Genomic DNA, 22,107 nt, shown 5'->3' on the forward strand with positions numbered 1-22,107 from the left:
AATACAGTAGTTTTTACAATAAAATGTTGAAAAAAATAATTTTTTTAGGTGTAAAAATATGATTTTTCTGTATAAATAATGGTAAAAATTTACATTATGTTTAACAAGAGAGTACATGTACTTTTTACAGTAATTTATTGTTAAAATTACAGTAAAAAACAATAATTGGCATTCCCACAATTCCCTGCATGACCCATCATATTTCATTATAATTTATGGGAATAGTGATGTTTCTTCTTATTTTTAATATCAGTTACGTACATTGGGGTGTTCTGTGTTATGTTTGATGTAGTTTAGTTAATGTTTACTGTATTATTTAAATTTCACATGTGCTACCATGATGGTCTTTGTTTCAACACTCCTTGTCTCTCTTCACTGGCTGCCAGTTGATGCACGTATTCAATGCTCTGATGCTGGAATACAGAACAGTCACTGGGTCTGCTCCAGCTTTCCTAAAATCATTTCTGCAGAGCTATGTGCCCACTAGAAGCCCTTATAAAGTAAAAAGCAGATTTTTACAGTTTCAGAAGGTTAATATCAAGTTTATGTTTTTTTACTTTAAATTTAACAGAATTTTTTACAGTGCCATCATGGTCATGTAAATTACAACAGTTTTAAACTGTAAAATAAACAGGTTGTTTTGTAAAGTTGTTTACATTTTTTTTTTTTTACATAAAAATTCTGGCAACCACAGCTGCCAGTTTCTTTTCTTTTCTTTTTTTTTTTTTTTTTGTAAAAACAACAGGATTCTTTTTTATAGTCTATAGGTATTCCTAAGTGGGTGAACAAGGAAGAAAGAGTAAACCATACACTCTCAGAAACAACGGTTCATTAGCTCTTTTTTTCTATATGAGTTCTATATAAAACTAAGACTTTTTTTTTTTTTTTTTGGCACAAGAGGGTTCTTTAGGCTAAAAAATTACTTTTATTTATTAACATGATTGTATGCCAATTCATTGATATATTACTGCAGAAAAATATGTTTTACACTCTGCTTCTATGGTTTTGAATTTGATATCTGTATTAGAAAATTATGAAATTTACTATGTTATGAAATGTTATGAAAAGAACAATACAGGCTCTTTTGATTTGAACCCTTATAAAAGGAACTTTACAGGGGTTCCAAATATGATGCGAGTGATTGAACCCTTCAAAGTTTTATATAGAACCATTTCTAGTTATAATATTAGTTATAGTAATCCTGTATTCTGTGAGTATTTGTTTAACAAATAGGAAACATCTAGTGGATGGTGTAGGCTATTATAAAGCAAAAGCATTGCAACAAACTTTCATAATGTATTTCATAATGTGATTTTTCTACTCCCTCATCTCTCTGTTTCTTAGAATATGACTGTTTGCAACAATACTCTCTTTGAATCAGCTTTGCAGAAAATGCATTGCACAAACTAAACTTAATTCAACAAAATATTTTGAAATATGCTTAGTTTATTCCTCCTTTTCACAGCTCCTTTTAATAAGCAAAAGGAGGAATATGATATCAGCCTTTTTTATCACAAGTGGATATAAACTTGTGATAGTTCATCCATCAATGTCAAAACAAAACCTGATGGACGTGTCCTCTAGTCAGCTGCTAAGATGAGTGTTGCTTCAGGGAAGAACCCTCAGTCTGTACGCAGAGGGATAGTCTAACCATGGGACATCTTGAGGAAGTTCAAAAGTCTTATTTGATGTAAAACCACTTTTTTCCTCTGTTAAATGCAGCTGTTTTTTTAATGGTGAAATCGGAAACAGTAGGTTGACTTTTCTTTAGGTAAAATCAGTTTGTGCTTACTGAAATGCGAAACATTGCCCCCAGTGGCCAAAGCAATAAAAACTACAGTAACACTTTGTATTTGTTGACATAAGTTCCCTTTCAAGTCGGTCACTTTGAAGCTGCGTCAGTTGCTGAGGCTATGGGAAGATTCTCCCAGGAGTGACGATCTCTGAAGCCCTTTACAATCACATCAATTCATTGGCAGATAGCATTTGACACTACGCCACGATGCACACGTCATCACGAGCATATAAGATGGAGCACTGTGCTATTAAAGATGGAGCACTGCGTCGTTGATGCTGCATACCTTCACAGCGAATGGATTGTTTTCTTTTCCCAGCTGTGCTCCAACGAACGGATGAGACTTTGCTTCGTCGTTGATACTGTCCATTGTCAGGAAGTTCATTTCTGCTTCACTGCCATGCTTTGACAGATGGACAAGCTTTGCTTCGCCGTTGATACTGCACAGGTTCAGTGAGTGGATTGTTTTCTGCTTTCCTGTGTGCTGAAATTGAAAGTGCTTCCTATATCACTACACGTTTGAAATGCTATAGCTCTTGCAATTGTGTTGTGTCTTACTATAAGAAGAACAAAAGAGCTTTTTGCTTAACAATGTCTATTTCAAAATGCCATTTTGCAAATGTTTCCACAAGCATGAAAACTAAAGCGATATATATCCCTTTCTCAGACAGGCACAGGAGCTGTTTTATACAATAATATAATAAGCGGTGCTCGTTGAAACTGATTGCATTCACTGTGAATGCATGAAACTCAAGACGCTTTTCTCTCAGCTCACTTTCGTTCTGAAAGCCGCTCCCCTCTCCTCCCGCCATACTTCTTTTGCAACTCCCGATGAACCACACCAGGGAGGCACATGAGGACGGGACATAGAGCACAAAGATTTGAGGACGATTTATCGCCGGCTGTGCCTCCTGCTCCATATCAAGCAGTGTCACCCGTTTAGTATGAGCACTGTTATTGCCTAGGCTGAACCCACGCTGATACAGTATGCACCAAGATTGATTGCGTTCATTGTAAGTGCATGAAGCTCGAAACGCTTTGCTCTCGGCTCGCTTTAGTTCTGAAAGCTGAAGCCACTCCCCTTTCCTCCTGCTTTACTCTTTCAGAGGCTCCCGAGGGCCCGCACAAGGGACGTGCGCGAGGACGGGATATAGAGCACGGAGAATTGAGGATACTTTGTTGCCGGCTCGAGCCTAACGTCTCTCCTCTACCTGTACAGTACTGCAGATAACGCTCAGCATAGATTATGATGAGAGGGATGCTATGTATCGCTGCCGTTTATCCCTGCCAGGCATGAGTGCTGTTCATCACCTAGGCTGAGTCCACGCTGACACAGCGCATGTTGAGATTGATTGTGTTCATTGCGATCATAACACTGGAAACGCTTCACTCTCAGCTTAATTTTTGAGGAAGATTTGTTGCCGGCTTGAGCCTTGCGTCTCTCCTCTTCTCCATGCCCGTGACGAATTGCGGCTCGCTCCGGTGTGCTGCTATCGTTCACGTTTGGCAGTGGTGAAGATAACAGGGATATTTTGTTGCTGGGCTTTCATTAATGAGACATGTACATGCTCAGGTGAGAAGCATACCATAATTTTCCCCCAGCGGGCAGGAAAACGGGACAAGTGGTCTCTGAGACTGAGTTGCTTGAAGTTTCTCACTTGAGCCTCAAAAATAAGATGAATGGCCGGTGCCATATTTTCCAGAGCTGCATGAGCAGCGTATAATGATTTAAAGCTTATAATGGAACGAGATTGTGATATCTTCTCTGTAACACAGGATGGTTCACCTTGTTTTTACTGTAACGACATGCCAGGAGACTGCCGTGTTGCAACACAGAGAATTTAGGCACCTTCATGTCGCCTAGTAGCCCTCTCGCTTTCCCTGTTGTAGAGAGCCAGGAACGAGTTTGTGGCTGGACACAGGTCATTTTGATGCCTGTTTTTACTGTTGTTGACGCCATGCCAGAAGACTGCCATGAAGCAACAAGGTAATTTTAGGTGCCTACATGTCGCCTAGTAGCCCACTCGCATTCCCCAATTGGGTGCTGATCACAAAAGCTGGTTTTACAGCTGCTACTTCCTATGGCAAGCTGCATCCTATTCTGGACTTGAGACACTTGAACCGCACACAAGTCCCAGTTCAAGATTGTCAGTCAGAGACAGATTATGTCTCATGTGCTTCCTTGTGTCAATCGACCTGAAAGACGAATACTTCACAATACTTTGGTGCCCAGTCATCAGGTTTACTTCATAGGAATGAAACTCGGAAATCGAAAATGAAACTCGAAAATATGGATTCATCCACTGGAGTCTTATGGATTACTTTTATGCTGCCTTTATGTACTTTTGGAGCTTCAAAGCTTTGGTACCCATTCACTTGCATTGTATGGACCTACAGAGCTGAAATATTCTTCTAAAACTCTTTGATTGTGTTCAGCAGAAGAAAAAAGTCATACACATCTGGGATGGCATGAGGGTGAGTAAATGATGAGATAATGTTTTTTTTTTTTTTTGTCTTGTTTTTTTGGGTTAACTATCCCTAACTATCTATAACTATCTATGAAATGGCGCTGTGCTCAAGTATTTATGGTTGCGGTGACGCACATATCGGGGACGGAGCATCAAGTGCCTTCTGCCAATAAATTGCCATGATTTTAAAGGGCACAAGTTTACAGTCATAACCAGACCGATTTACTGTGAATAACTTAGAAATCATTCCTTATTGTGAAGTAGTATAATGATTCAGGTTCAATCTTGCTTCCCAGTGTGATGAATCACTTGTCAGTGATCGACTTTTAAACTTGTGTGTCTCCTTCTCAAAGTAACTGTTCTGCCACAGGACATGGGAAATAACACAACCAATCATAAGAGAGTTGTTTCCCTGGAAACAACAAGGAACTTTTTCAATAATATTTATTGAGAATGAATAGCTCTTCAGAAGATTCAAGGAAACTTTCACAGGAATAAATTCATTCATTCATCAGTGTTCTTAAATTTTATTTTGGGAGTTTCATGGTGTAAACAGAGAGAAAAAAAAAGGGTGGTGTTGAATAGCTGACAGGAGAATTAACACCAAGAAATCAAAATCTCCTAGCGTTATGTTGGTTGTAATCATCAGTAGTCTCCACTGGCTCTGATCGTAATGATCTAGGGTGGCTGATCATGAGGCTGGGGATGCTGTTCAGTGGTTCTTCTGAAATAGGACCCCACACAGCTGCATTATAATCCCTCATCGGACCCTCTTCTGGGACTGGATGAACAACCCTGTCCTGTGGCAGCTCTTGGACTGGATCCATGTGAATTTCTCCATTCTGTTGTTTCAGGTGCTGAATGATCTCTTTGGAGAGGTAATGAGGGTCACCTGTGTGTTCATCTAAGACAAGGTGTAAACAAAATCAGCATTATGAACATGAGAATTATTGTGGAAAATAACTCAAGAATACGATCAGAATGAAATCACTCATTTCAAAACCACCTTCATGCCTTAAATGTTTTCCTGATGATAACTTCTGTGACAATGTTTTTGAAGACTTTAAAATACACTGCCAGTCAAAAGTTTGGACACTCTTGACTAAATATTTTTGGTCAATACATAATTCCAGTAATTCCATTTGTGTTATTTCACAGTTTTGAGGACTTCACTAAAATAATAGCAAAGTCATCAAAATCAGAAAATGACACACTGCAAAATGTTAAATGTAGTAATTAAAAAGAATTAGTATGTGTCCACTTTGGACTGGTAGTGTTTGAGTAAAAGTGAATATGTGGATCCTTGTTTTGAATCCAATTGCATTGTTTTAAGTTTGATGTGATTTATTTACAGGTTGATCTAATTCTCACCATTGAGCAGGACAAGTCGGTAATGATTCCGGCACTCCAGAGAATTTTCCAGAATTTGGCTGAGAGTTCTGTAGAAAAGCAAGACCTGCTGTTTTCGCTCGCTTTCTCCAAACCCTGCACTGCTCTCGTGGGACATCTTATACAGCGTCTCAAGTGGTGTGGCATATTCCAAAATACAGTAGTACATCTAGGAATAAAAACACAAGAGAAGGGGTTCTTCTCATTTCTGGAATTGTGCATCCTTGTTTCCTTTCCTTGCGTCCTATCTCCACTCTCTTAGGAAATGAGGAAAGGATGCAAGAAAAGGAAACGAGGATGGAGGAAACTTTTAAGGAATCTGTTTTTGGAAAATGGGTTACCCAAGACTTTTTTTTGAAGTGACGCTTACCCAAGCATCACTTCAGAGCTCCGTCTTTGCTCAGTTGCTTTTATTAATTATATATTCATAATAAATCCTAATAATTAAAGATGCACTGTGACTGAAATATGTGACAATTATGTTTTATTTGAACTGCAAACGTGAACCATTAATTAAAAATGTTGTTCCAGATGTGGAGGAGGAGAATTTGTGTGCATCAAGTGTTTCAACAAAAAAGCCTTATGCATAGGATCCACCTGTGCATCCTCACTCAAGCTTCCTCAGAATGCTTCCTCTGTCCTCCATCCTCGCCTCCTGTGGTGCATTTGAGGAACTGACCCCAACAGTGCCCTCCCACTTTTTCAGTCTTAGTTCAAGAACTATTTTTCACATTCATTTTTCCCAAAGACTTTTCATGAAATCCTTCATAAAAGAGTTGTAAGCCATGAACCAAACCAACCAGCTCCGAGGTGAATCACAACACTGCAAAACTTTGATTCGAAGCAAAAACTATTTGAAAATCATACAAAAAGACAAAGGTACAATACTTACCGTCTTTCATGAGGGAATGAACTACAATCCCATGAAGAACTGAGAATGAAACAATCAAAAATGATGGAAATAAATAAAACTACTTATTTTAGGTTGTTGATTTGTATAGAAACAAATTTACATTTATTGCAAAATATTCAGATAAATACAAAAATATAAATAGTTTGAGGGTGAAGAGACAGTGATCCGATTGCATCCTTCACAGTGCATCATGGGAGTGGCCGGTTGCTACTGGTCTCGTTTTGCAGGCTTTGTTGGCCACGGTTCTCTGATTGGAAGTCTTTCTCTGCTGGATCATGGGTAATGTAGTTGTTCACCTATTCCGCTATTAAAAACGATTTTTAAACAATTAAGTTGAAATAACGTGATCTGATGGCTTTAACAGAGGCATATACCATCGATTAACAACCTCAGAGTTCAAGGTAGATCTGTCTTTAAAGGTTTATAAGTTATTGTTTAAAATCTATTTGTCTATGGCAAGAATGAATGGTATTTTTACTGTTGCACTCTATTGATACAGCCTTCATGATAGTGGAATTGGATCAGTTTCTGGGTCACAGGCTTGAGGACTGAGTAGTGAGGAAATGACAATGCATCAATTAGGGTATTGAGAATCACCAAAGATCAATTAATTTAGTTTAGTCAGAGGCAGTACCCTATTTGGCCACAAAAAGGTGCTGTTTTGGCATTCAATGTATGGGTTTAGCATCACAACTATGCACACTAATGTTAGATTAAGATTAGCATATCCCAAAGCAAAGTAGATTGCAGATAGTATTCCAAAGGTGCCTGGGGCCAGATTCACGAAACGTTCTTAAGAAGAAATTTCTTTTAACTTAAGAAAAAAGTCAAGAATATTTCGTATTCCCACATAAACTTCTTAAGAATGTTCTTATAATTTTTCTTAAGATTGTTCTTAAGAAAAAATTTAAGAAGCATTCAAATTCTCGAAAAAATTATTTTCTTAAATATCATTGTAAATAAAATATTAAAGTTAGGATAACCTCACAGTTGTCTTAAATTCTAAAAGGTAAGATGTTTAATGAATTTACTGGGTTTTTCATGTTGAGTCTGAAGTCGCAGTGGGCTGTTTACGTAGAAATGTTATTTTAGACCAAAAAAATTTTTTTTTTACTGTTTTGTGTTTAATTTTTTTAACAATTTTTTATTGATTCCAATCATAAAACATACAAACACAACATAAAATATGGAATCAATTATTCAAATTAAACCCCTCCCCCCGAACATCTTGAACATCAACATTCCTGCCAGTCATGACTCCGGCTAGGACCCAACTTTTAAAATATCTATCCCCAATGTTGACAACCGTCCCATCACCCAGGATACAGAGTTTGGGGCAAAATGAAAATTGAGTGTCCAATACCTCACACATAAAGCTCTGAACCCTCAACCAAAATTCTTGGATTTTAACACATCCCCAAAAAACATGTGTTGTGTCCCCGTCTTCTGATTGGCACTTCCAGCAGGTGGGTGTGTCTTTAAGACCCAACCTTTACAATCTAGTGGGGGTCCAATAGAATCGATGCAAAATCTTAAATTGCATCAGATGGACCTTTGCATCTCTAGATGTAGACTTGATGCTGTTTACAATCCTAGCCCACACTTCCTCCTCCAATACCAAATTTAAGTCTTTCTCCCATGATCTCTTGAGAGAAGACAAAGCTCCATCCCCAAACTCTGAATTAACAGGGAGTAATTCACCGATGCCTCATGACCTTTTCCAAAAGCAGTAATCACCACTTCCAGAGTATCTGCCACTTTAGGGGGGTGTATACTACTCCCAAAAATAGTACAGAACAGGTGGCACAGCTGTAAATACCTGAAGAACTGAGATCTAGGAATCTTAAAATGTTGAACCAAATTTTCAAACGATCTCAACACTCCACTCTCATATAGGTCACCGAGTGTTGAAACCCCCCTCACAATCCACTCTGCCCAACAAAAGGGGACAGCCATCATTTTGGGTTCAGCCATATGCTCAAGGCTACATTTAAATAAATGTCAGAATTAAACACTCTGGACACTTCTGTCCAAACCGCGTGCAAATGCGAGATAACGGGGTGTGACTTAACTTCTCCGGTTAGTTTAATAGAAAGGCTTTGCAATGGCGAAATAGGGGCAAGGGCTTCCTGTTCAATACAAAACCAGGGAGGGGCTCTCTCAGGTGGAAGCGACCAGTGAGCCAAATGTCTGAGACCAAATGCGTAGTAATAAAATCTTGGGTAGGCCTAGCCCACCTTTGTCAATCGGCCTATGTAACTTGTCGAAATGTAATCTGGGACGTTTACCATTCCAAATATAGGTCTTTGCTATGCTATCAAATTGCTTGAAGTAAGAGAGAGGGACATATACAGGGAGAGACTGTAGCAGGTAGTTGAATTTTGGAATACAATTCATTTTAATAACATTAACCTTCCCAATCAAAGATAAATGTAATGAAGCCCACAAACTCACATCACTCGAAAAACTTTTTATTAAAGGGTCAGAATGAACTCTAACTAAAATCACACAAATTTGCTGGGAATAAAATGCCCAAGTACTTAATGCCCTGTTTGGGCCACTGGAAGTGCCCGGTTGAAAAGCCGTTACTGGGCAGTACGCTGTCAGAGCCAAAGCTTCGGATTTAGATCAACTGACTCTGTATCTTGAGAATTTAGAGAAGGAATTAATAATCCTGTGTAGGCAAGGCATAGATCTAATGGGGTCAGAGACGAATAATAAAATATCATCTGCGTATAGCACCCTGCCGGGTGCCCCTACCCAGAGTAAAATAATCTGAAAATAATCCATTTGTTTGTACCGCCACTACCGGGTGTCTATAAAGTAATTTAATCCATCCAATAAAAATATTTCCGAACCCATATATTTCCAAAACCTTAAAAAGATAATCCCATTCTACCATATCAAATGCCTTTTTGGCGTCAAGTGAGATGGCAGCGACCGGAGTCTGATCATTCACCACTGACCACATGATATTGATAAAACGCCTAATGTTATCAGAAGAGCTGCTGCCCCGAATAAACCCCACATGATCTATATGTATAAGAGATGTCATAACTTTACTTAATCGATTAGCCAAAATTTTGGACAATATTTTAAAGTCTAGCTGGATCAGGGAAATTGGACGGTAATTTGACAGTCGCTTTGATCTTTGTCCTTTTTAAGAATCAGACTGATCCGGGCCTATGTCATGGTTGGCGGAAGCTTTTCATTCTTTAATGATTCCTTATAAACTTCTAACAAATGTGGAGCCAGTTCTGTAGCATAAGAATTAAAAAATTCAGTGGCAAAACCATCTGGCCCCAGAGTCTTGCCTGTAGGTAAGGCCTTAATTACCTCGTCAAGCTCCTCCAAGGTTTTCTCAGAATTAAGAATTTTTTTTTGCTCAGTCGTCAGTTTAGGGAGATCTAATGGTTCCACAAAGTTTCTAATATCTTCATCAGTAGACAAAGACGTGAAACTATAAAGATTAAGATAGAATTCTTTAAAAGCATCATTAATATCAAAAGCCGAGGTAAATAATTCACCACTAGCAGTTTTCACTGAGGGAATGGTAGAAAAAGACTCTCTCTGCTTTATATATCTAGCCAAAAGCTTCCCTTCTTTATCCCCCGACTGTCTTGCCCTGAACAGCCAAAACTCCACTTTCTGTGACAAAATATTATTATATCTGTATTTCAATCGGGTCAATTCTCTGAGGCCATCAGACGACATTCTGCGCTTCAGCTCTGCCTCGGCACTTTTAATATTCCCTTCCAACTCCACGAGTTCTCATGCTTTGGATTTTTTTGATGAATGAGGCATACTGTATGATCCGACCCCTAAGAACCGCCTTAAGTGCCTCCCAAGCCACGCCCACAGAAGATACTGAGGACCAGTTGGTCTCCATATAAACATTGATTTCAGCCTTTAACATTTGTTGGAATTCAGGATTTTGCAAAAGGTATACAACGCCAACTATATGATTTTACTTTTCTCCATATGTGGCAACACCTCTAAACACACCAGGGTGTGATCTGAGGCTAAGATGTTTCCAACTGAGCAATCAACAACAGATGAAATGAGGGACTTAGATGTAAAAAAAAAAATCTATTCTAGAACAAATCTTATGGACTGATGAAATAAATGTATAGTCCCTACCAGATGGGTTCAAAAGTCTACAAATATCCGTAAGACCAAGATTTTTACACATCCTATGAAGCGTCAATGTTGCTTTAGGGGGCTTACACACTTTTGCTTCACTATGATCAAGGACTGAGGGTACGTTTAAATGACAACAGTGTACTAAAAACGGAAACGTTTTTCCTTTACATTTTTGAAAAGTTGTCAAAACAATCCCAGTTCACACAGATCCTCGAAAATGACTAAAAATGCTGTATTATGCATGCCAGGCCAGTATTTGGCGATGTCACTTTGTAAAGAAACACTACGCGCCTGCGCACATAAGCATTCTTCCACAGAGCTTTGAATACAAACAATAAAGATGGCGATCGCTGGTCGTAGTAGTGATGCAGTAAATCTTCAATTTGCTGGAGAAGCGTCAATAAACTCAAAATCTTGAGCAGCACAAACACAGTCCTGTAGTCCGCCATTGTAGTTTTGAGCGTTGTTTTGAAGTACAGCCTACAGACTGAACACATAATATGCGTGCGCATGACATCATCATTTTCACAAATTCGCGTTTTTGTATGTTTACATGGAGACGATTATGCCATCATTTTCAAAAACGTGCACTTTGAAACCAGTTTTCAAAATTTAGAATTTTCAGGCCCCAAAACGCCATTGTCGTGTAAACGAACAGCCAAAACGCATAAAACGTTTTCCGTTTTTAGTTGTCATGTAAACGGCCCCTGAGTCCATCAAAAGATTAAAGTCTCATCCCAATTTTATATCATGAGGGGTGCCAGCGGCTTGCAAAATCCCTTCAAGATCTATAAAAAAGCCCTGATCATCGATGCTAGGTGCATAAATATTAACCAAAATCAACCTTTGCCCCTGAATTTCTACTAAAACAATAATGACTCTTCCTAATTTATCTTTACTCTGTTTGAGACATTTGAATTGTAGATGTTTACTAATTAATGTAATGACTCCCCTGCTCTTACTCGAGCCAGCATTAAAGAAAACTCACCCCATATCTTCCCAAATTTTTCAGCTTCCTGCGGGGAAAGATGCATTTCTTCAAGAAACACTATATCATATTTCTTACATTTAAGAAAAAAAATATCCTTCCTTCTTTTTATTTGGGTGCCCCAACCCATTCACATTCCACACGGAGAGAGATAATCCACTCATATTAACATTTCACATATTAGAAAAAAATAGATTGTGTGGCAAAAATAAGACTATAAAGACCACATTCCAACATTAGTACAACAAACAAACCACAAGCTTCCCCCTGAACAAAAAAACAAATCTGAAAAAAGAAATACGTGTGCATTAACCCCGCGTATGACAGCGCCAACCCGCGTCCATCCCTCTAAACTCAAACAGTCCATGAATGCCTACGAGAGTCCCCGCGACAACTTTGCCGTCGGATTGCTCAAGTCCGGTGCTTCTATACAAATTTGTGAGACAGAATTACACAGCAAAAAATTATCTACAAAACAAACTCCAGCCAATAAGCGGAATAAACAAAAAACGTGTGGATTCATCCATATAACTGCGTTCCTCCACAGAGCAAGCTAGTGGAACCAGCATAAAAAAGGGGCTGTTCAGTTCTTCGGGCAGTCAAACGAATGTTCAATAAGCCGGCCCATTCGGCCAATAGTTGAGTGCAAGAGATATTCCTCAAAACAAACTCCAGGCCACAGGAGGCATAAGCACCAAAAACGTGCAGATTAATCCACAAGCTGTCCCAAAGAAATTATATTACACAAAACAAACTCCAGCCGCTATGCGGAACCAGCACAAAAAGAAACAAAGAATTCGCCCAGCTTCCTTGGGCAGTCGAGTGTATGTCCAGTGAGTCAGGTCCACTAGGCAGCAACATGAAAATCACCAAATGGCTTACTCACTCCAATGTCTTTATGAAGGACAATGCTTGCTGTGGGCATGTAAATTCGATGTAACTAGAATGGGAAGAGATGTAACTAGTATGGGAGCAGGACGCACCAGCCGCGGCCTTTTCTCTCTATGTTTTTTTCTCTCCACAGAGTATTTAGATTCGGCTGGGGCCATCTAACACTATTATTCACGCTGGGGAAGGAGTTCTTTTCCCTTCCCATTCTTTCAGGGGGAAAAGAGAGATTAACATGTAGCAAATATGTCATGTGAGTTCACGAGCTGCACACGGAAGAGGTGCGGTGGTAGGTCCTGCCCGAAGGGGAGGAGCTCTACAAATACAGCAACCGGAGGCAGAGAGGGCTCTGTCTAAAGGGAGATGCGGGTCGACCGATAGGGAGACCGTACCACGGAAAATACATCACAGGGGGCTACAGGAGGTAACTGGCATCTGTGGAGCACCTACCCCAGTACAGGGCATATAGGAATTCCTCCACTGAATTCAGCAGCCACAGGGCTAGGGAGGAAAGACATCCAGGGTTCACGAACTCGTGAACTCGCATGGGAGAGAGCGCGCATCTTCACCTCACGGAGGGGAAAGGCGCTGTACGCAAGTGATACACCCAGCCAGCTGTCCCGCACACTTACTTGTTTGTACCTGACAATACACGGGACGAAACCAGTTCAACCCAGAGATTATAAAATCTTGCGAAGGTATTGGGTGTTGTCCAGCCCGATACCCTGCAGATGTCTGCTAGAGAGGTGCCATTGGCCAGTGCCCATGAGCATGCCACACTCCTCGTAGAGTGTGCTCGTATTCCCAAAGGGGTGGGCACGGCCTGGGCCTGGTATGCCAGCATGATGGCATCCACGATCCAGTGGGCAAGCCTCTGTTTGGAGACAGCATTCCCTTTCCGCTGTCCGCCAAAGCAGACAAATAGCTGCTCAGAGTGCCTAAAGCTCTGCGTGCGATCCAAGTAGGTGTGCAAAGCATGCACTGGACACAGCAACGATAAGGCTGGGTCTGCCTCCTCCTGGGGCAGCGCTTGCAGGCTCACCACCTGATCCCTAAAAGGGGTCGTGGGAACCTTGGGCACATAGCCCGGTCGGGGTCTCAGGACCATGTAACAGTGCCAGGATCGAACTCCAGGCAGTGGATGCCTGTAGGTCCCCAATCCTCTTGATGGAGGTGAGCGCGGTCAGGAGGGCCATCTTCAAGGAGAGGGCTTTCAGCTCGACTGACTCTAGAGGCTCAAACGGGGCTCTCCGAAGGCCCAAAAGGACCACGGAGAGATTCCATGAGGGGAAGAGGCGTGGCCTAGGAGGATTCAGCCTCCTGGCACCTCTCAGGAACCTGATGATCAGGTCGTGCTTCCCTAGGGACTTACCCTCCACTGCATCGTGGTGTGCCACTATGGCAGCCACATACACCTTCAAGGTGGAGGGGGACAGCCGCCCCTCCAGCCTCTCCTGCAGAAAGGAAAGCACTCACCCGACTGCGCATCTCTGGGGGTCTTCGCCTCGGGAAGAACACCAATTCGCAAACAAACGCCACTTCAGGGCATATAGCTGCCTCATAGAGGGAGCCCTGGCCTGAGTGATCGTGTCTACCACTGCCACTTAGGTAGACCACTTAGGTTTTCTGCGTCCCTTCCAAGGGCCAGACATGGAGGTTCCAGAGGTCTGGGCGCGGGTGCCAGCAACTCGAGGCAGTTGATATGTTGAATTTTCTGTTTATACCTATAAATATATAAAAATGTAAGTAATAATTTAAGTTACTCATTTTATCCAATGAATTAGTAAAAATTCACTTTAATGGCGGTATCGGTATTGATACCTTTAGCTGTCTTTTAAACCAGCATGCTAGTGTACACCTAAATGTCCCTAAAATTACCTTTAGCTGTCTTTTAAACTAGCATGCTAGTCTACTCATTAATGTTCCTAAAATTACCTTTTGCTATCTTTTAAACTAGCATGCTAGTCTACTTAATGTTCTTAAAATTACCTTTTGCTATCTTTTAAACTAGCATGCTAGTCTACTCCTTAATGTTCCTAAAATTACCTTTAGCTATCTTTTAAACTAGCATGCTGGTGTACTTTTAAATGTTCCTTAAATTACCTTTTGCTATCTTTTAAACTAGCATGCTAGTCTACTCCTTAATGTTCCTAAAATTACCTTTATCTATCTTTTAAACCAGCATGCTAGTGTACTCCTAAATATTCTTAAATTACCTTTAGCTATCTTTTAAACTAGCATGCTTGTCTACTCCTTAATGTTCCTAAAATTACCTTTCACTATCTTTTAAACTAGCATCTGGTGTACTCCTTAATGTTCCTAAAATTACCTCTAGCTATCTTTTAAACAAGCATGCTGGTGTACTCCTAAATGTTCCTTAAAATTATATTTCGCTATCTTTTAAACTAGTATGCTGGTGTACTCATAAATGTTCCTAAAATTACCTTTAGCTATCTTTGAAACTAGCATGCTAGTGTACTTCTATATGTTCATAATATTAACATAGCAGGGTCCCCCTGCAATACTGTATGTTCTACACCTACTTTCTGTTTAAAAAGGAAATATGCAACACAGAAAGAAAACTGTGCTTATCAAGCCATTTCATGCCCTATTCCCTTGAAAGTTTTCATTGTGAGAGAGTTGAAGAGTTTAAGGCTCAAAAATAAAGGTCATTCTGAACGTTTAGTCATTTTTGTGGAACTACTGGTTGGAACGACCCTGCAATGTGGCTGCCATGATTGCTTTCCCTTTGAAGTGCCTTGCAAAGGCATCATTTATGCTGTTTGGAGTGCACAGATGATCTGTAAGTATTGAATTAATAATGAAATATAAGGCAATGATTTAGCTAGACGCTAAAACTAACATGTAAACACATACACACAACACAGGGTTCTGTGGTATCAACACACAATTTTATGATGTGGTAATATGTCACAATACTGGCATAGAATCTTAATTACCACAAGTATGTACTTTCTCATCACCAAAGAAGAGCAGACTTTTAGTGTGTAGTAGAAGTATGCAAATTGGGATGAAGTTTAACTCTTCTCTCAGGTAAAGGATTTAATTTATAAATTTTTTGTATCATCAAACTGTTATAAAGAGATTCTAGGTTTCTAATTAAAATGTGTTTATGCTTATCCATTTTCAATTTATTGATGCTCTCCAGTATCAAAGGACTTAGATAACATTAAATTAGCAGTTGTTACATGAGCAACAATACACTGATATTAAATTAAAATCTCTGCTTTGGTGTAGTAAATAACCCACCTCATTGTTCTGGCCACTGATCTTGTAGATGCTGTTCTTGTAGCTGCGTTTCCTCACCCCAGCTCTGTTCAGCACCAGTTCTGGAAGATTATTGTAAAAGACCACATTAGTGTCCTCCTCCTCAGGTTTGGAAGGGACTGCAGCGTTGAGATGCAGAAGGATATGGAGGCGAGGAGAACTCAGTCTCTCCCTTGTGGCGATGTATGTGGCGATCTTGTTTTCTAAATCTGCAAGGGAAAATTATGCAAAAGTGAGAGGGTAAAGATAGGGGAATCTCTCACTGGTTTAACATACAGTTAAAGAAATCATTATATGGCTTAATGAGTGCAGTTCCCTCACAATTCAGTTCACTCGACTTTGCGTAATGCTGACGACCTAGTTGAAACCCTTCTACAATAACGGCAATTCTAAGATTGGCTATGCTGTTTAAGCCCCACCCTTTTAGGCGTGAAGCTGTCCGGTATATAAGTGGGCGCGCAAACACCATTCGTCAGAATTTTCTTCCTTCAAGACTGTGAGCATCTCTCTCGTCTAGAAGCCCTCTACAACTTTGCAGTCGACATACACGAGTCAGCGGGCTGGATCTTCACAGCAACAAGAAGACTCTCCGCTCCCCTGCAGTGTTCCAGCGAACATTTACTCTGCCTCGCCGCTTGACACTTCGCTGGTGAACAGGCTGCTTCAGCATCCTGATTCCCCTCAGCGCTTCGGTAGGAGTTTTTAATGACGTCGTTCTGCAAGTGTTCCAAGCGGCACATCCAGTTGTCAGATGGTCATGAGAGCTGTGGTCATTGCTTGGGCCACGGCCACTCTGAAGCAGCTCTTATGGAGACAGATTGCCCTCACTGTGAGAGCATGATTCTCAAGATACTTCGCTTTTGGATCAACCTCGTTCTGAGGGACAATTCCACCTCACACGCTCTCCCTCTTGCTTCTTCGGTGACTCCCGAGGGATCACACAAGGTGGCACGGCGGGGCCGAGAGTGTGAGCTGTATGAATCAGAGGTGGATCTCGTGCTGGCGCAAGCCCCTCGATCTTCTCTTGAAGCAGCTTCGCCTATATATTGTATGCGTGATGAGCTCCGGTCCTCTGTTGGAGCGCAGGACCTCGTTATGTTTGGTGGTTCTGACCTTGAAGATGATGAAGATTTCCCTCATATCATCAGAGACTGTAAAATGTCCACGTAGGATGTTGTCCCTCTGTCTCGAGTGATTCCTTCCTAAAATGTTAAGTACTGTGCACAACCATTTCCCGGTGGCGAGCAACGCTCAGTCTCATCTAGCGAGCGAGCGAGCTGACGCACCCGTTATCCCACTCCGCGGATGCATGGCGGGTCCACATGGCTACACGATTCAGTTCATACGCCAGCCATCTCGCTCCCAGTTTGAAATTAATCTTCCCTCCCAAATTCATTAGGTGGGGAAATTAATCATTACTAATCACACTTGAGGTGTGTATATTGAATACTGTCACTGTCCTGTGTGGTCTGTGACATCCTAATTATTTTCATCCCTCCCAAATTCACTAGGTGGGGAAATTAATCATTACAAATCATACTTGAGGTGTGTATTGGATGTTATCACCACCCTGTGTGGTCTGTGACATCCTAATTATTTCCTTCCTCCGGGATGTTACTCACTTTGTTGCTTCTGTGTATTGCGTTCAATAAGAACGTTATCACAAAAGAGCAAAGCACTCATTGCGTGAGATGCACACACATTCTGCTACACGCTCCAATATGGAATGCCAAAAGGGTCATATTTCACCAATGGTGTCCTGTCATCCACAGTCCCATTGAAAAATGGGGTGTGATGGTGCAGTGTGCAGAAAATTCACAATCTCCTCGCAGAAAACGCAATAGGGATTGTTTAGAACTGCAATGCTACATGCTCCAATATGGAACGCCACAAGGGTCATATTTCATCAACGGTGTCCTGTCATCCACTGTCCCATTATAAATGGGGTGTGATGGTGCAGTGTGCAGAAAATTCACAATTTCCTCAAAGAAAACGTGATAGGGATTGTTTAGAACTGAAATAACCTATGGCCTGTCCCTAGTTCCTTGCACGTTAACGAAGTGTATCAATGCAGCACTTGACCCGTTGAAACTGAACGGCATGTGCATTCTGAATTACCTCAATTATTGGCTATTGTTAGCCTAATTAGAGGCTCTATTGTGCGAGCACAGAGATCTAGCACTTTAGCAAATGAACAGTCTGGATCTCAATGTCAACTGGGCAAAGAGCAAACTTTCCCCCAGCCAACAAATCTCTTTTTTGAGGGTCCGACTCGACTCAGTGAGCATGTGTGTGCACCTTACGAGCAAGCGCGTTCAGACCGTTCTTCAGTGTCTGTCCCAGTTCATACTGGGGAAAACACTTCCACTGAAATCTTTTCAAGCAATGTTGGGTCTCATGGCATCAGCTTCCACCATTGTACCGTTAGGTCTCTTACACATGAGACCTCTCCAGTGCTGGCTCAAGTGTAGTACGTAAATTGGCAGGGTGGAATTCATCCACTGTCATTGATGAGCCTGGTGCAGTGCCTCCTAAGTCTTGGTTACGTATGCAACCTTGGTTCCCTGAGATGATGGGAACGAGACATTGCGTAAGCTGGCCGCACTACAGACTCAGAGTTTATTGAGGTGCGAGCGATGCGCTGTTTGTCCCTCAGTCAGAGAATTCTGAGGAATGGTGTTTGCGTGCCCGCTTATATACCGGACAGCTTCAGGCCTAAAAGGGCGGGGCTTAAACACCATAGCCAATCTTAGAATTGCCGTTATTGTAGAAGGGTTTCAACTAGGTCGTCGGAAAAGGATTTTCCCGTATGCGTCAGCATAATGCAATGTCTTGTTCTTTTCATCTCAGGGAACCGAGGTTACTTATGTAATCGAGATGTTTTCTTTCCTGTGTTGATGTATTTCCTACTGATACTGGAAATTGGGGCGAGACACATCAAAGGGTTCGTCCATTTTCTTTTCAATAAACAATAGGCTTAGATCAAGTCAGCCATGAAGCATGATTTGTTACTTGCTATTGCTAGCCAGATGGTATTAGGGGGAGGGGACGTCTTCATGCAAGAGCACATTTTATTGGACAAACCATATACACCTGTGAGTGATGAGTCATCAATATGTTTGATCTGTTTCCCTGGAAGAGGAATTTAAAACTGCTTCTCTCCACATTGTTTATTTTGCAGCTATGGCCTTTGAGGCATTTGAGAGTAAAAAGTGTTCCTTTACTTCCCTCTTGAGGTGAGAACAAGTAGTGCCTCACATGTTGAATGCGAATGGAATGTACCTGGAAGCATAAACTTCAAGTAGCCAAAATAGAAAGACCAGGCCAAGCCATGAGCCACGTTCATTTTCCTCACTTCACAGATCTCAGAGATCTCCACCGGAGCAGGACCCTGCAAGAACAGACACATGGGCAGATAAAGAGGACAGAAAATTAAAGACAGTTGTCTCTTACTACTCCTTTAATTTGCTCTGTTTTAATTTAACTGTATTTTGCACTATTTTTCATAGCCTGCATTGTCTGCTAATGCTTCCGCAATAAAAATGCACTGTTGTTTACAATGGCAATAAATTGTTCTCACAACAGTATTACTGAGTGCACCTTGAGCTAATAAATATAATTTTAATAAGAGATAGTAGTGTGATATGAGAGATAGGAAAATAACACAGATCGAATAAGACCTGATTTTGTCGTTATAAATAAATAAATTGAATGAAATTACTTATGATTGTCCAAATTAACACGCAACCGTAATAAGGATTTTTTCCTACCATTGGAGCATTTCAAGCTTTATGTGCAACCTCCATATTTTTGCGAGTCTCAGTCAGCAAGGGGCAGATAACATGCAACTGTACAGACAACAAGTCGCCTGATCAAAGACCCTATTTACACCTGGAATTAAGATGCATTTTGGGTGATCCGGTCAAAGTGGTCAGCCCTAAATATAGGTCTAAACAGGATCTGAAATGTATTGTGATCTAATCAAAAAAACCTCTTATGAATGTGGTTAAAAATGCATGTAACCACATAACATTTGAGGTGTAAATGCTATCCGTCCTGAATGCATTCCAGACAGCAGTGAAGCACCACTCCTCACCTGTCAATCAATCACTGCGCTGAAACAAGAGTTTAAACTTTGCCAGTTACGTGAGGCTTTAAAGAGATAGTTTGTTCACCCCCAAATTTAAATATTTTTATATTTTTATAAAATACAGATTTTATATATTTTATATTTTTAATATAAAAATTATTATTATTTACTCATCCTAATGCCATCCCAGGTGTATATGACATTCTTTCTTCAGCAGAACACAAACAAAGATTTTTAGAAGAATATCTCAGCTCTGGAGGTCCATACAATGCAAGTGAATGGTGATCAGACCTATGTAGCTCCAAAAATCACATAAAAGAAACATAAAAGTAATCCATAAGACGCCAGTGGTTAAATCCATATCTTCAGAAGCAATCTGATAGGTGTGGGTGAGAAACATATCACAATTAAAGTCCTTTTTACTCTAAATCTCCACTTTCACTTTCAGATGTGAAAGTGAAACTAAACAGCCACCACATGTGACTTTCAGATGTAAAATTAAAGTAAAAGTGGAGATTTAGAGTAAAAAAAGGACTTTTATTTGTTTCTCACCCACACCTTTCCTATTGCTTCTGAAGACATGGATTAAACCACTGGACTCATATGGTTTACTTTTATGTTTCCTGATTTTTGGATCTGGTCACCATTCACTTGCATTGTATGGACCTACAAAGCTGAAATATTCTTCTAAAAATCTTTGTTTGCATTCTGCTGAAGAAAGAAATTCATACACATCTGGGATGGCATGAGGGTGAGTAAATGAGAGAATATTTTCAGTGAACTATCCCTTTAAAAGGAAATAACCGTCCGATCTGAAAATATGAAAAAAGGGATACACACAAGCACAAGAACTTCACGGATCTTCCTGATTTGCATGCAGAGATACAGATGACAAGCACACACATCTGACACTCAAGTTAATTCTGGAAATCCACTAATATAACAGATAATTCTGCTTGAAATGTTGCGTTTGTGCTTAGATTAAATTTCAGCTGCATCTAGGAGAAAGAGCGGGCTGTTGTTTTTTTCTTTCTTTTTTCTTTTCTTTTTTTTTTTTTTTTTTGCACTTTCTTTGTCTTTTCTGACTTTGTTTGGCATTAATATCATGCAGTAGCACACAGACATAGTGGTTGATGTATGTCGTTGTGATGAGGAGGAGGGTGTGGCTGGGCCGTGAGGATGCACACCTGGCACTGAGTTGCCCCAATCAGCGGGAGAGAGAGATAAGGAGCTGGAGACGCCAGAAGGAGAGAGAGAGAGAGACACGGAGCTGTGTGTGTGTCGACGTATGTTTTGTGTTCTGCTGAAAAGCAAAGTTGTATGTTGTGTTTAAGTTCAACATTAAAGTCTACATGTATTGTTCACTCAGATTCCTGCTTCCTCCTTAGTAGGGAAGGCAGAAGCTTGTCTGCCACAGTTGTCATGAAATCTGAACACAAGTGGTCACAGGAGATGCATTTAACTGACCAGGTGTAAACAGCGATGTGTCTCTGCTAACCACATGTGATCGGATTACCCGAGATGCATCTGAATACTAAGTGTAAACTGTGTCAAATACAGCTGGATGGAGCAGAGTGCAGGGGTCTCAAGACAATTTTTTAAAGTTTTAAATTACATTTAACTTGAAACTGCATCCTAAAAACGTGGCGTTTATAGCTAAATATGCTGAAAACCAGTGTTATTCAATGGAACCACAATGAGACGCACCAAAAGTGTTTGTCAAGAACGTGTCGTGTGTCTACCTCGGACAGATTGATGAACTCACTGTGGACTCTAGGCCAGTGATATCTTATGTTCAATGATATGTATATAAACAAAACAATATATTTACTTCTAAAGCCACTTTTTGTATCATCTTATCAATGCTTTACTCATCTACCACAATAATGTAATGTCTTTGAGTTATCTGCTATTATTATATTATTATAAATGAATATTAATATATTTATTATAATATATATTTATATTACCTTTATTTGGGGCCTTTTTGATTGACCAAATATTGATTTATCCGATCAATGCAATTAATTTATTGGCATATCAAGTAGTTTGATTAAATATTTTAATCGATCGACAGCCCTAAAATAAATGTTTAATAATGTCAATGCTTCATATTTGTCTATTACTTAATATGAGATGCAAACT

At 40.3% G+C, this 22,107-nt stretch overlaps 1 protein-coding gene across 1 annotated transcript in view; it reads right to left on the bottom strand.

The window, feature by feature from the left end:
- Positions 1–4,712: 4,712 nt before the first annotated feature.
- Positions 4,713–22,107, bottom strand: part of sting1 (stimulator of interferon response cGAMP interactor 1) — a 35,218-nt gene continuing 17,823 nt past the window's right edge. Inside the window, exons 4-7 of the mRNA XM_051649330.1 lie at positions 19,155–19,263; positions 15,855–16,081; positions 5,635–5,821; positions 4,713–5,167 (exon numbers count right to left, since the gene is read on the bottom strand). Coding sequence (XP_051505290.1) covers positions 4,875–5,167; positions 5,635–5,821; positions 15,855–16,081; positions 19,155–19,263 — 816 coding nt within the window. The 3' untranslated portion in view covers positions 4,713–4,874. The remainder of the gene's footprint in view (positions 5,168–5,634; positions 5,822–15,854; positions 16,082–19,154; positions 19,264–22,107) is intronic.

This window comes from Myxocyprinus asiaticus, chromosome 22 (genome assembly GCF_019703515.2).
Source record: "Myxocyprinus asiaticus isolate MX2 ecotype Aquarium Trade chromosome 22, UBuf_Myxa_2, whole genome shotgun sequence".
Lineage (NCBI taxonomy): Eukaryota > Metazoa > Chordata > Actinopteri > Cypriniformes > Catostomidae > Myxocyprinus > Myxocyprinus asiaticus.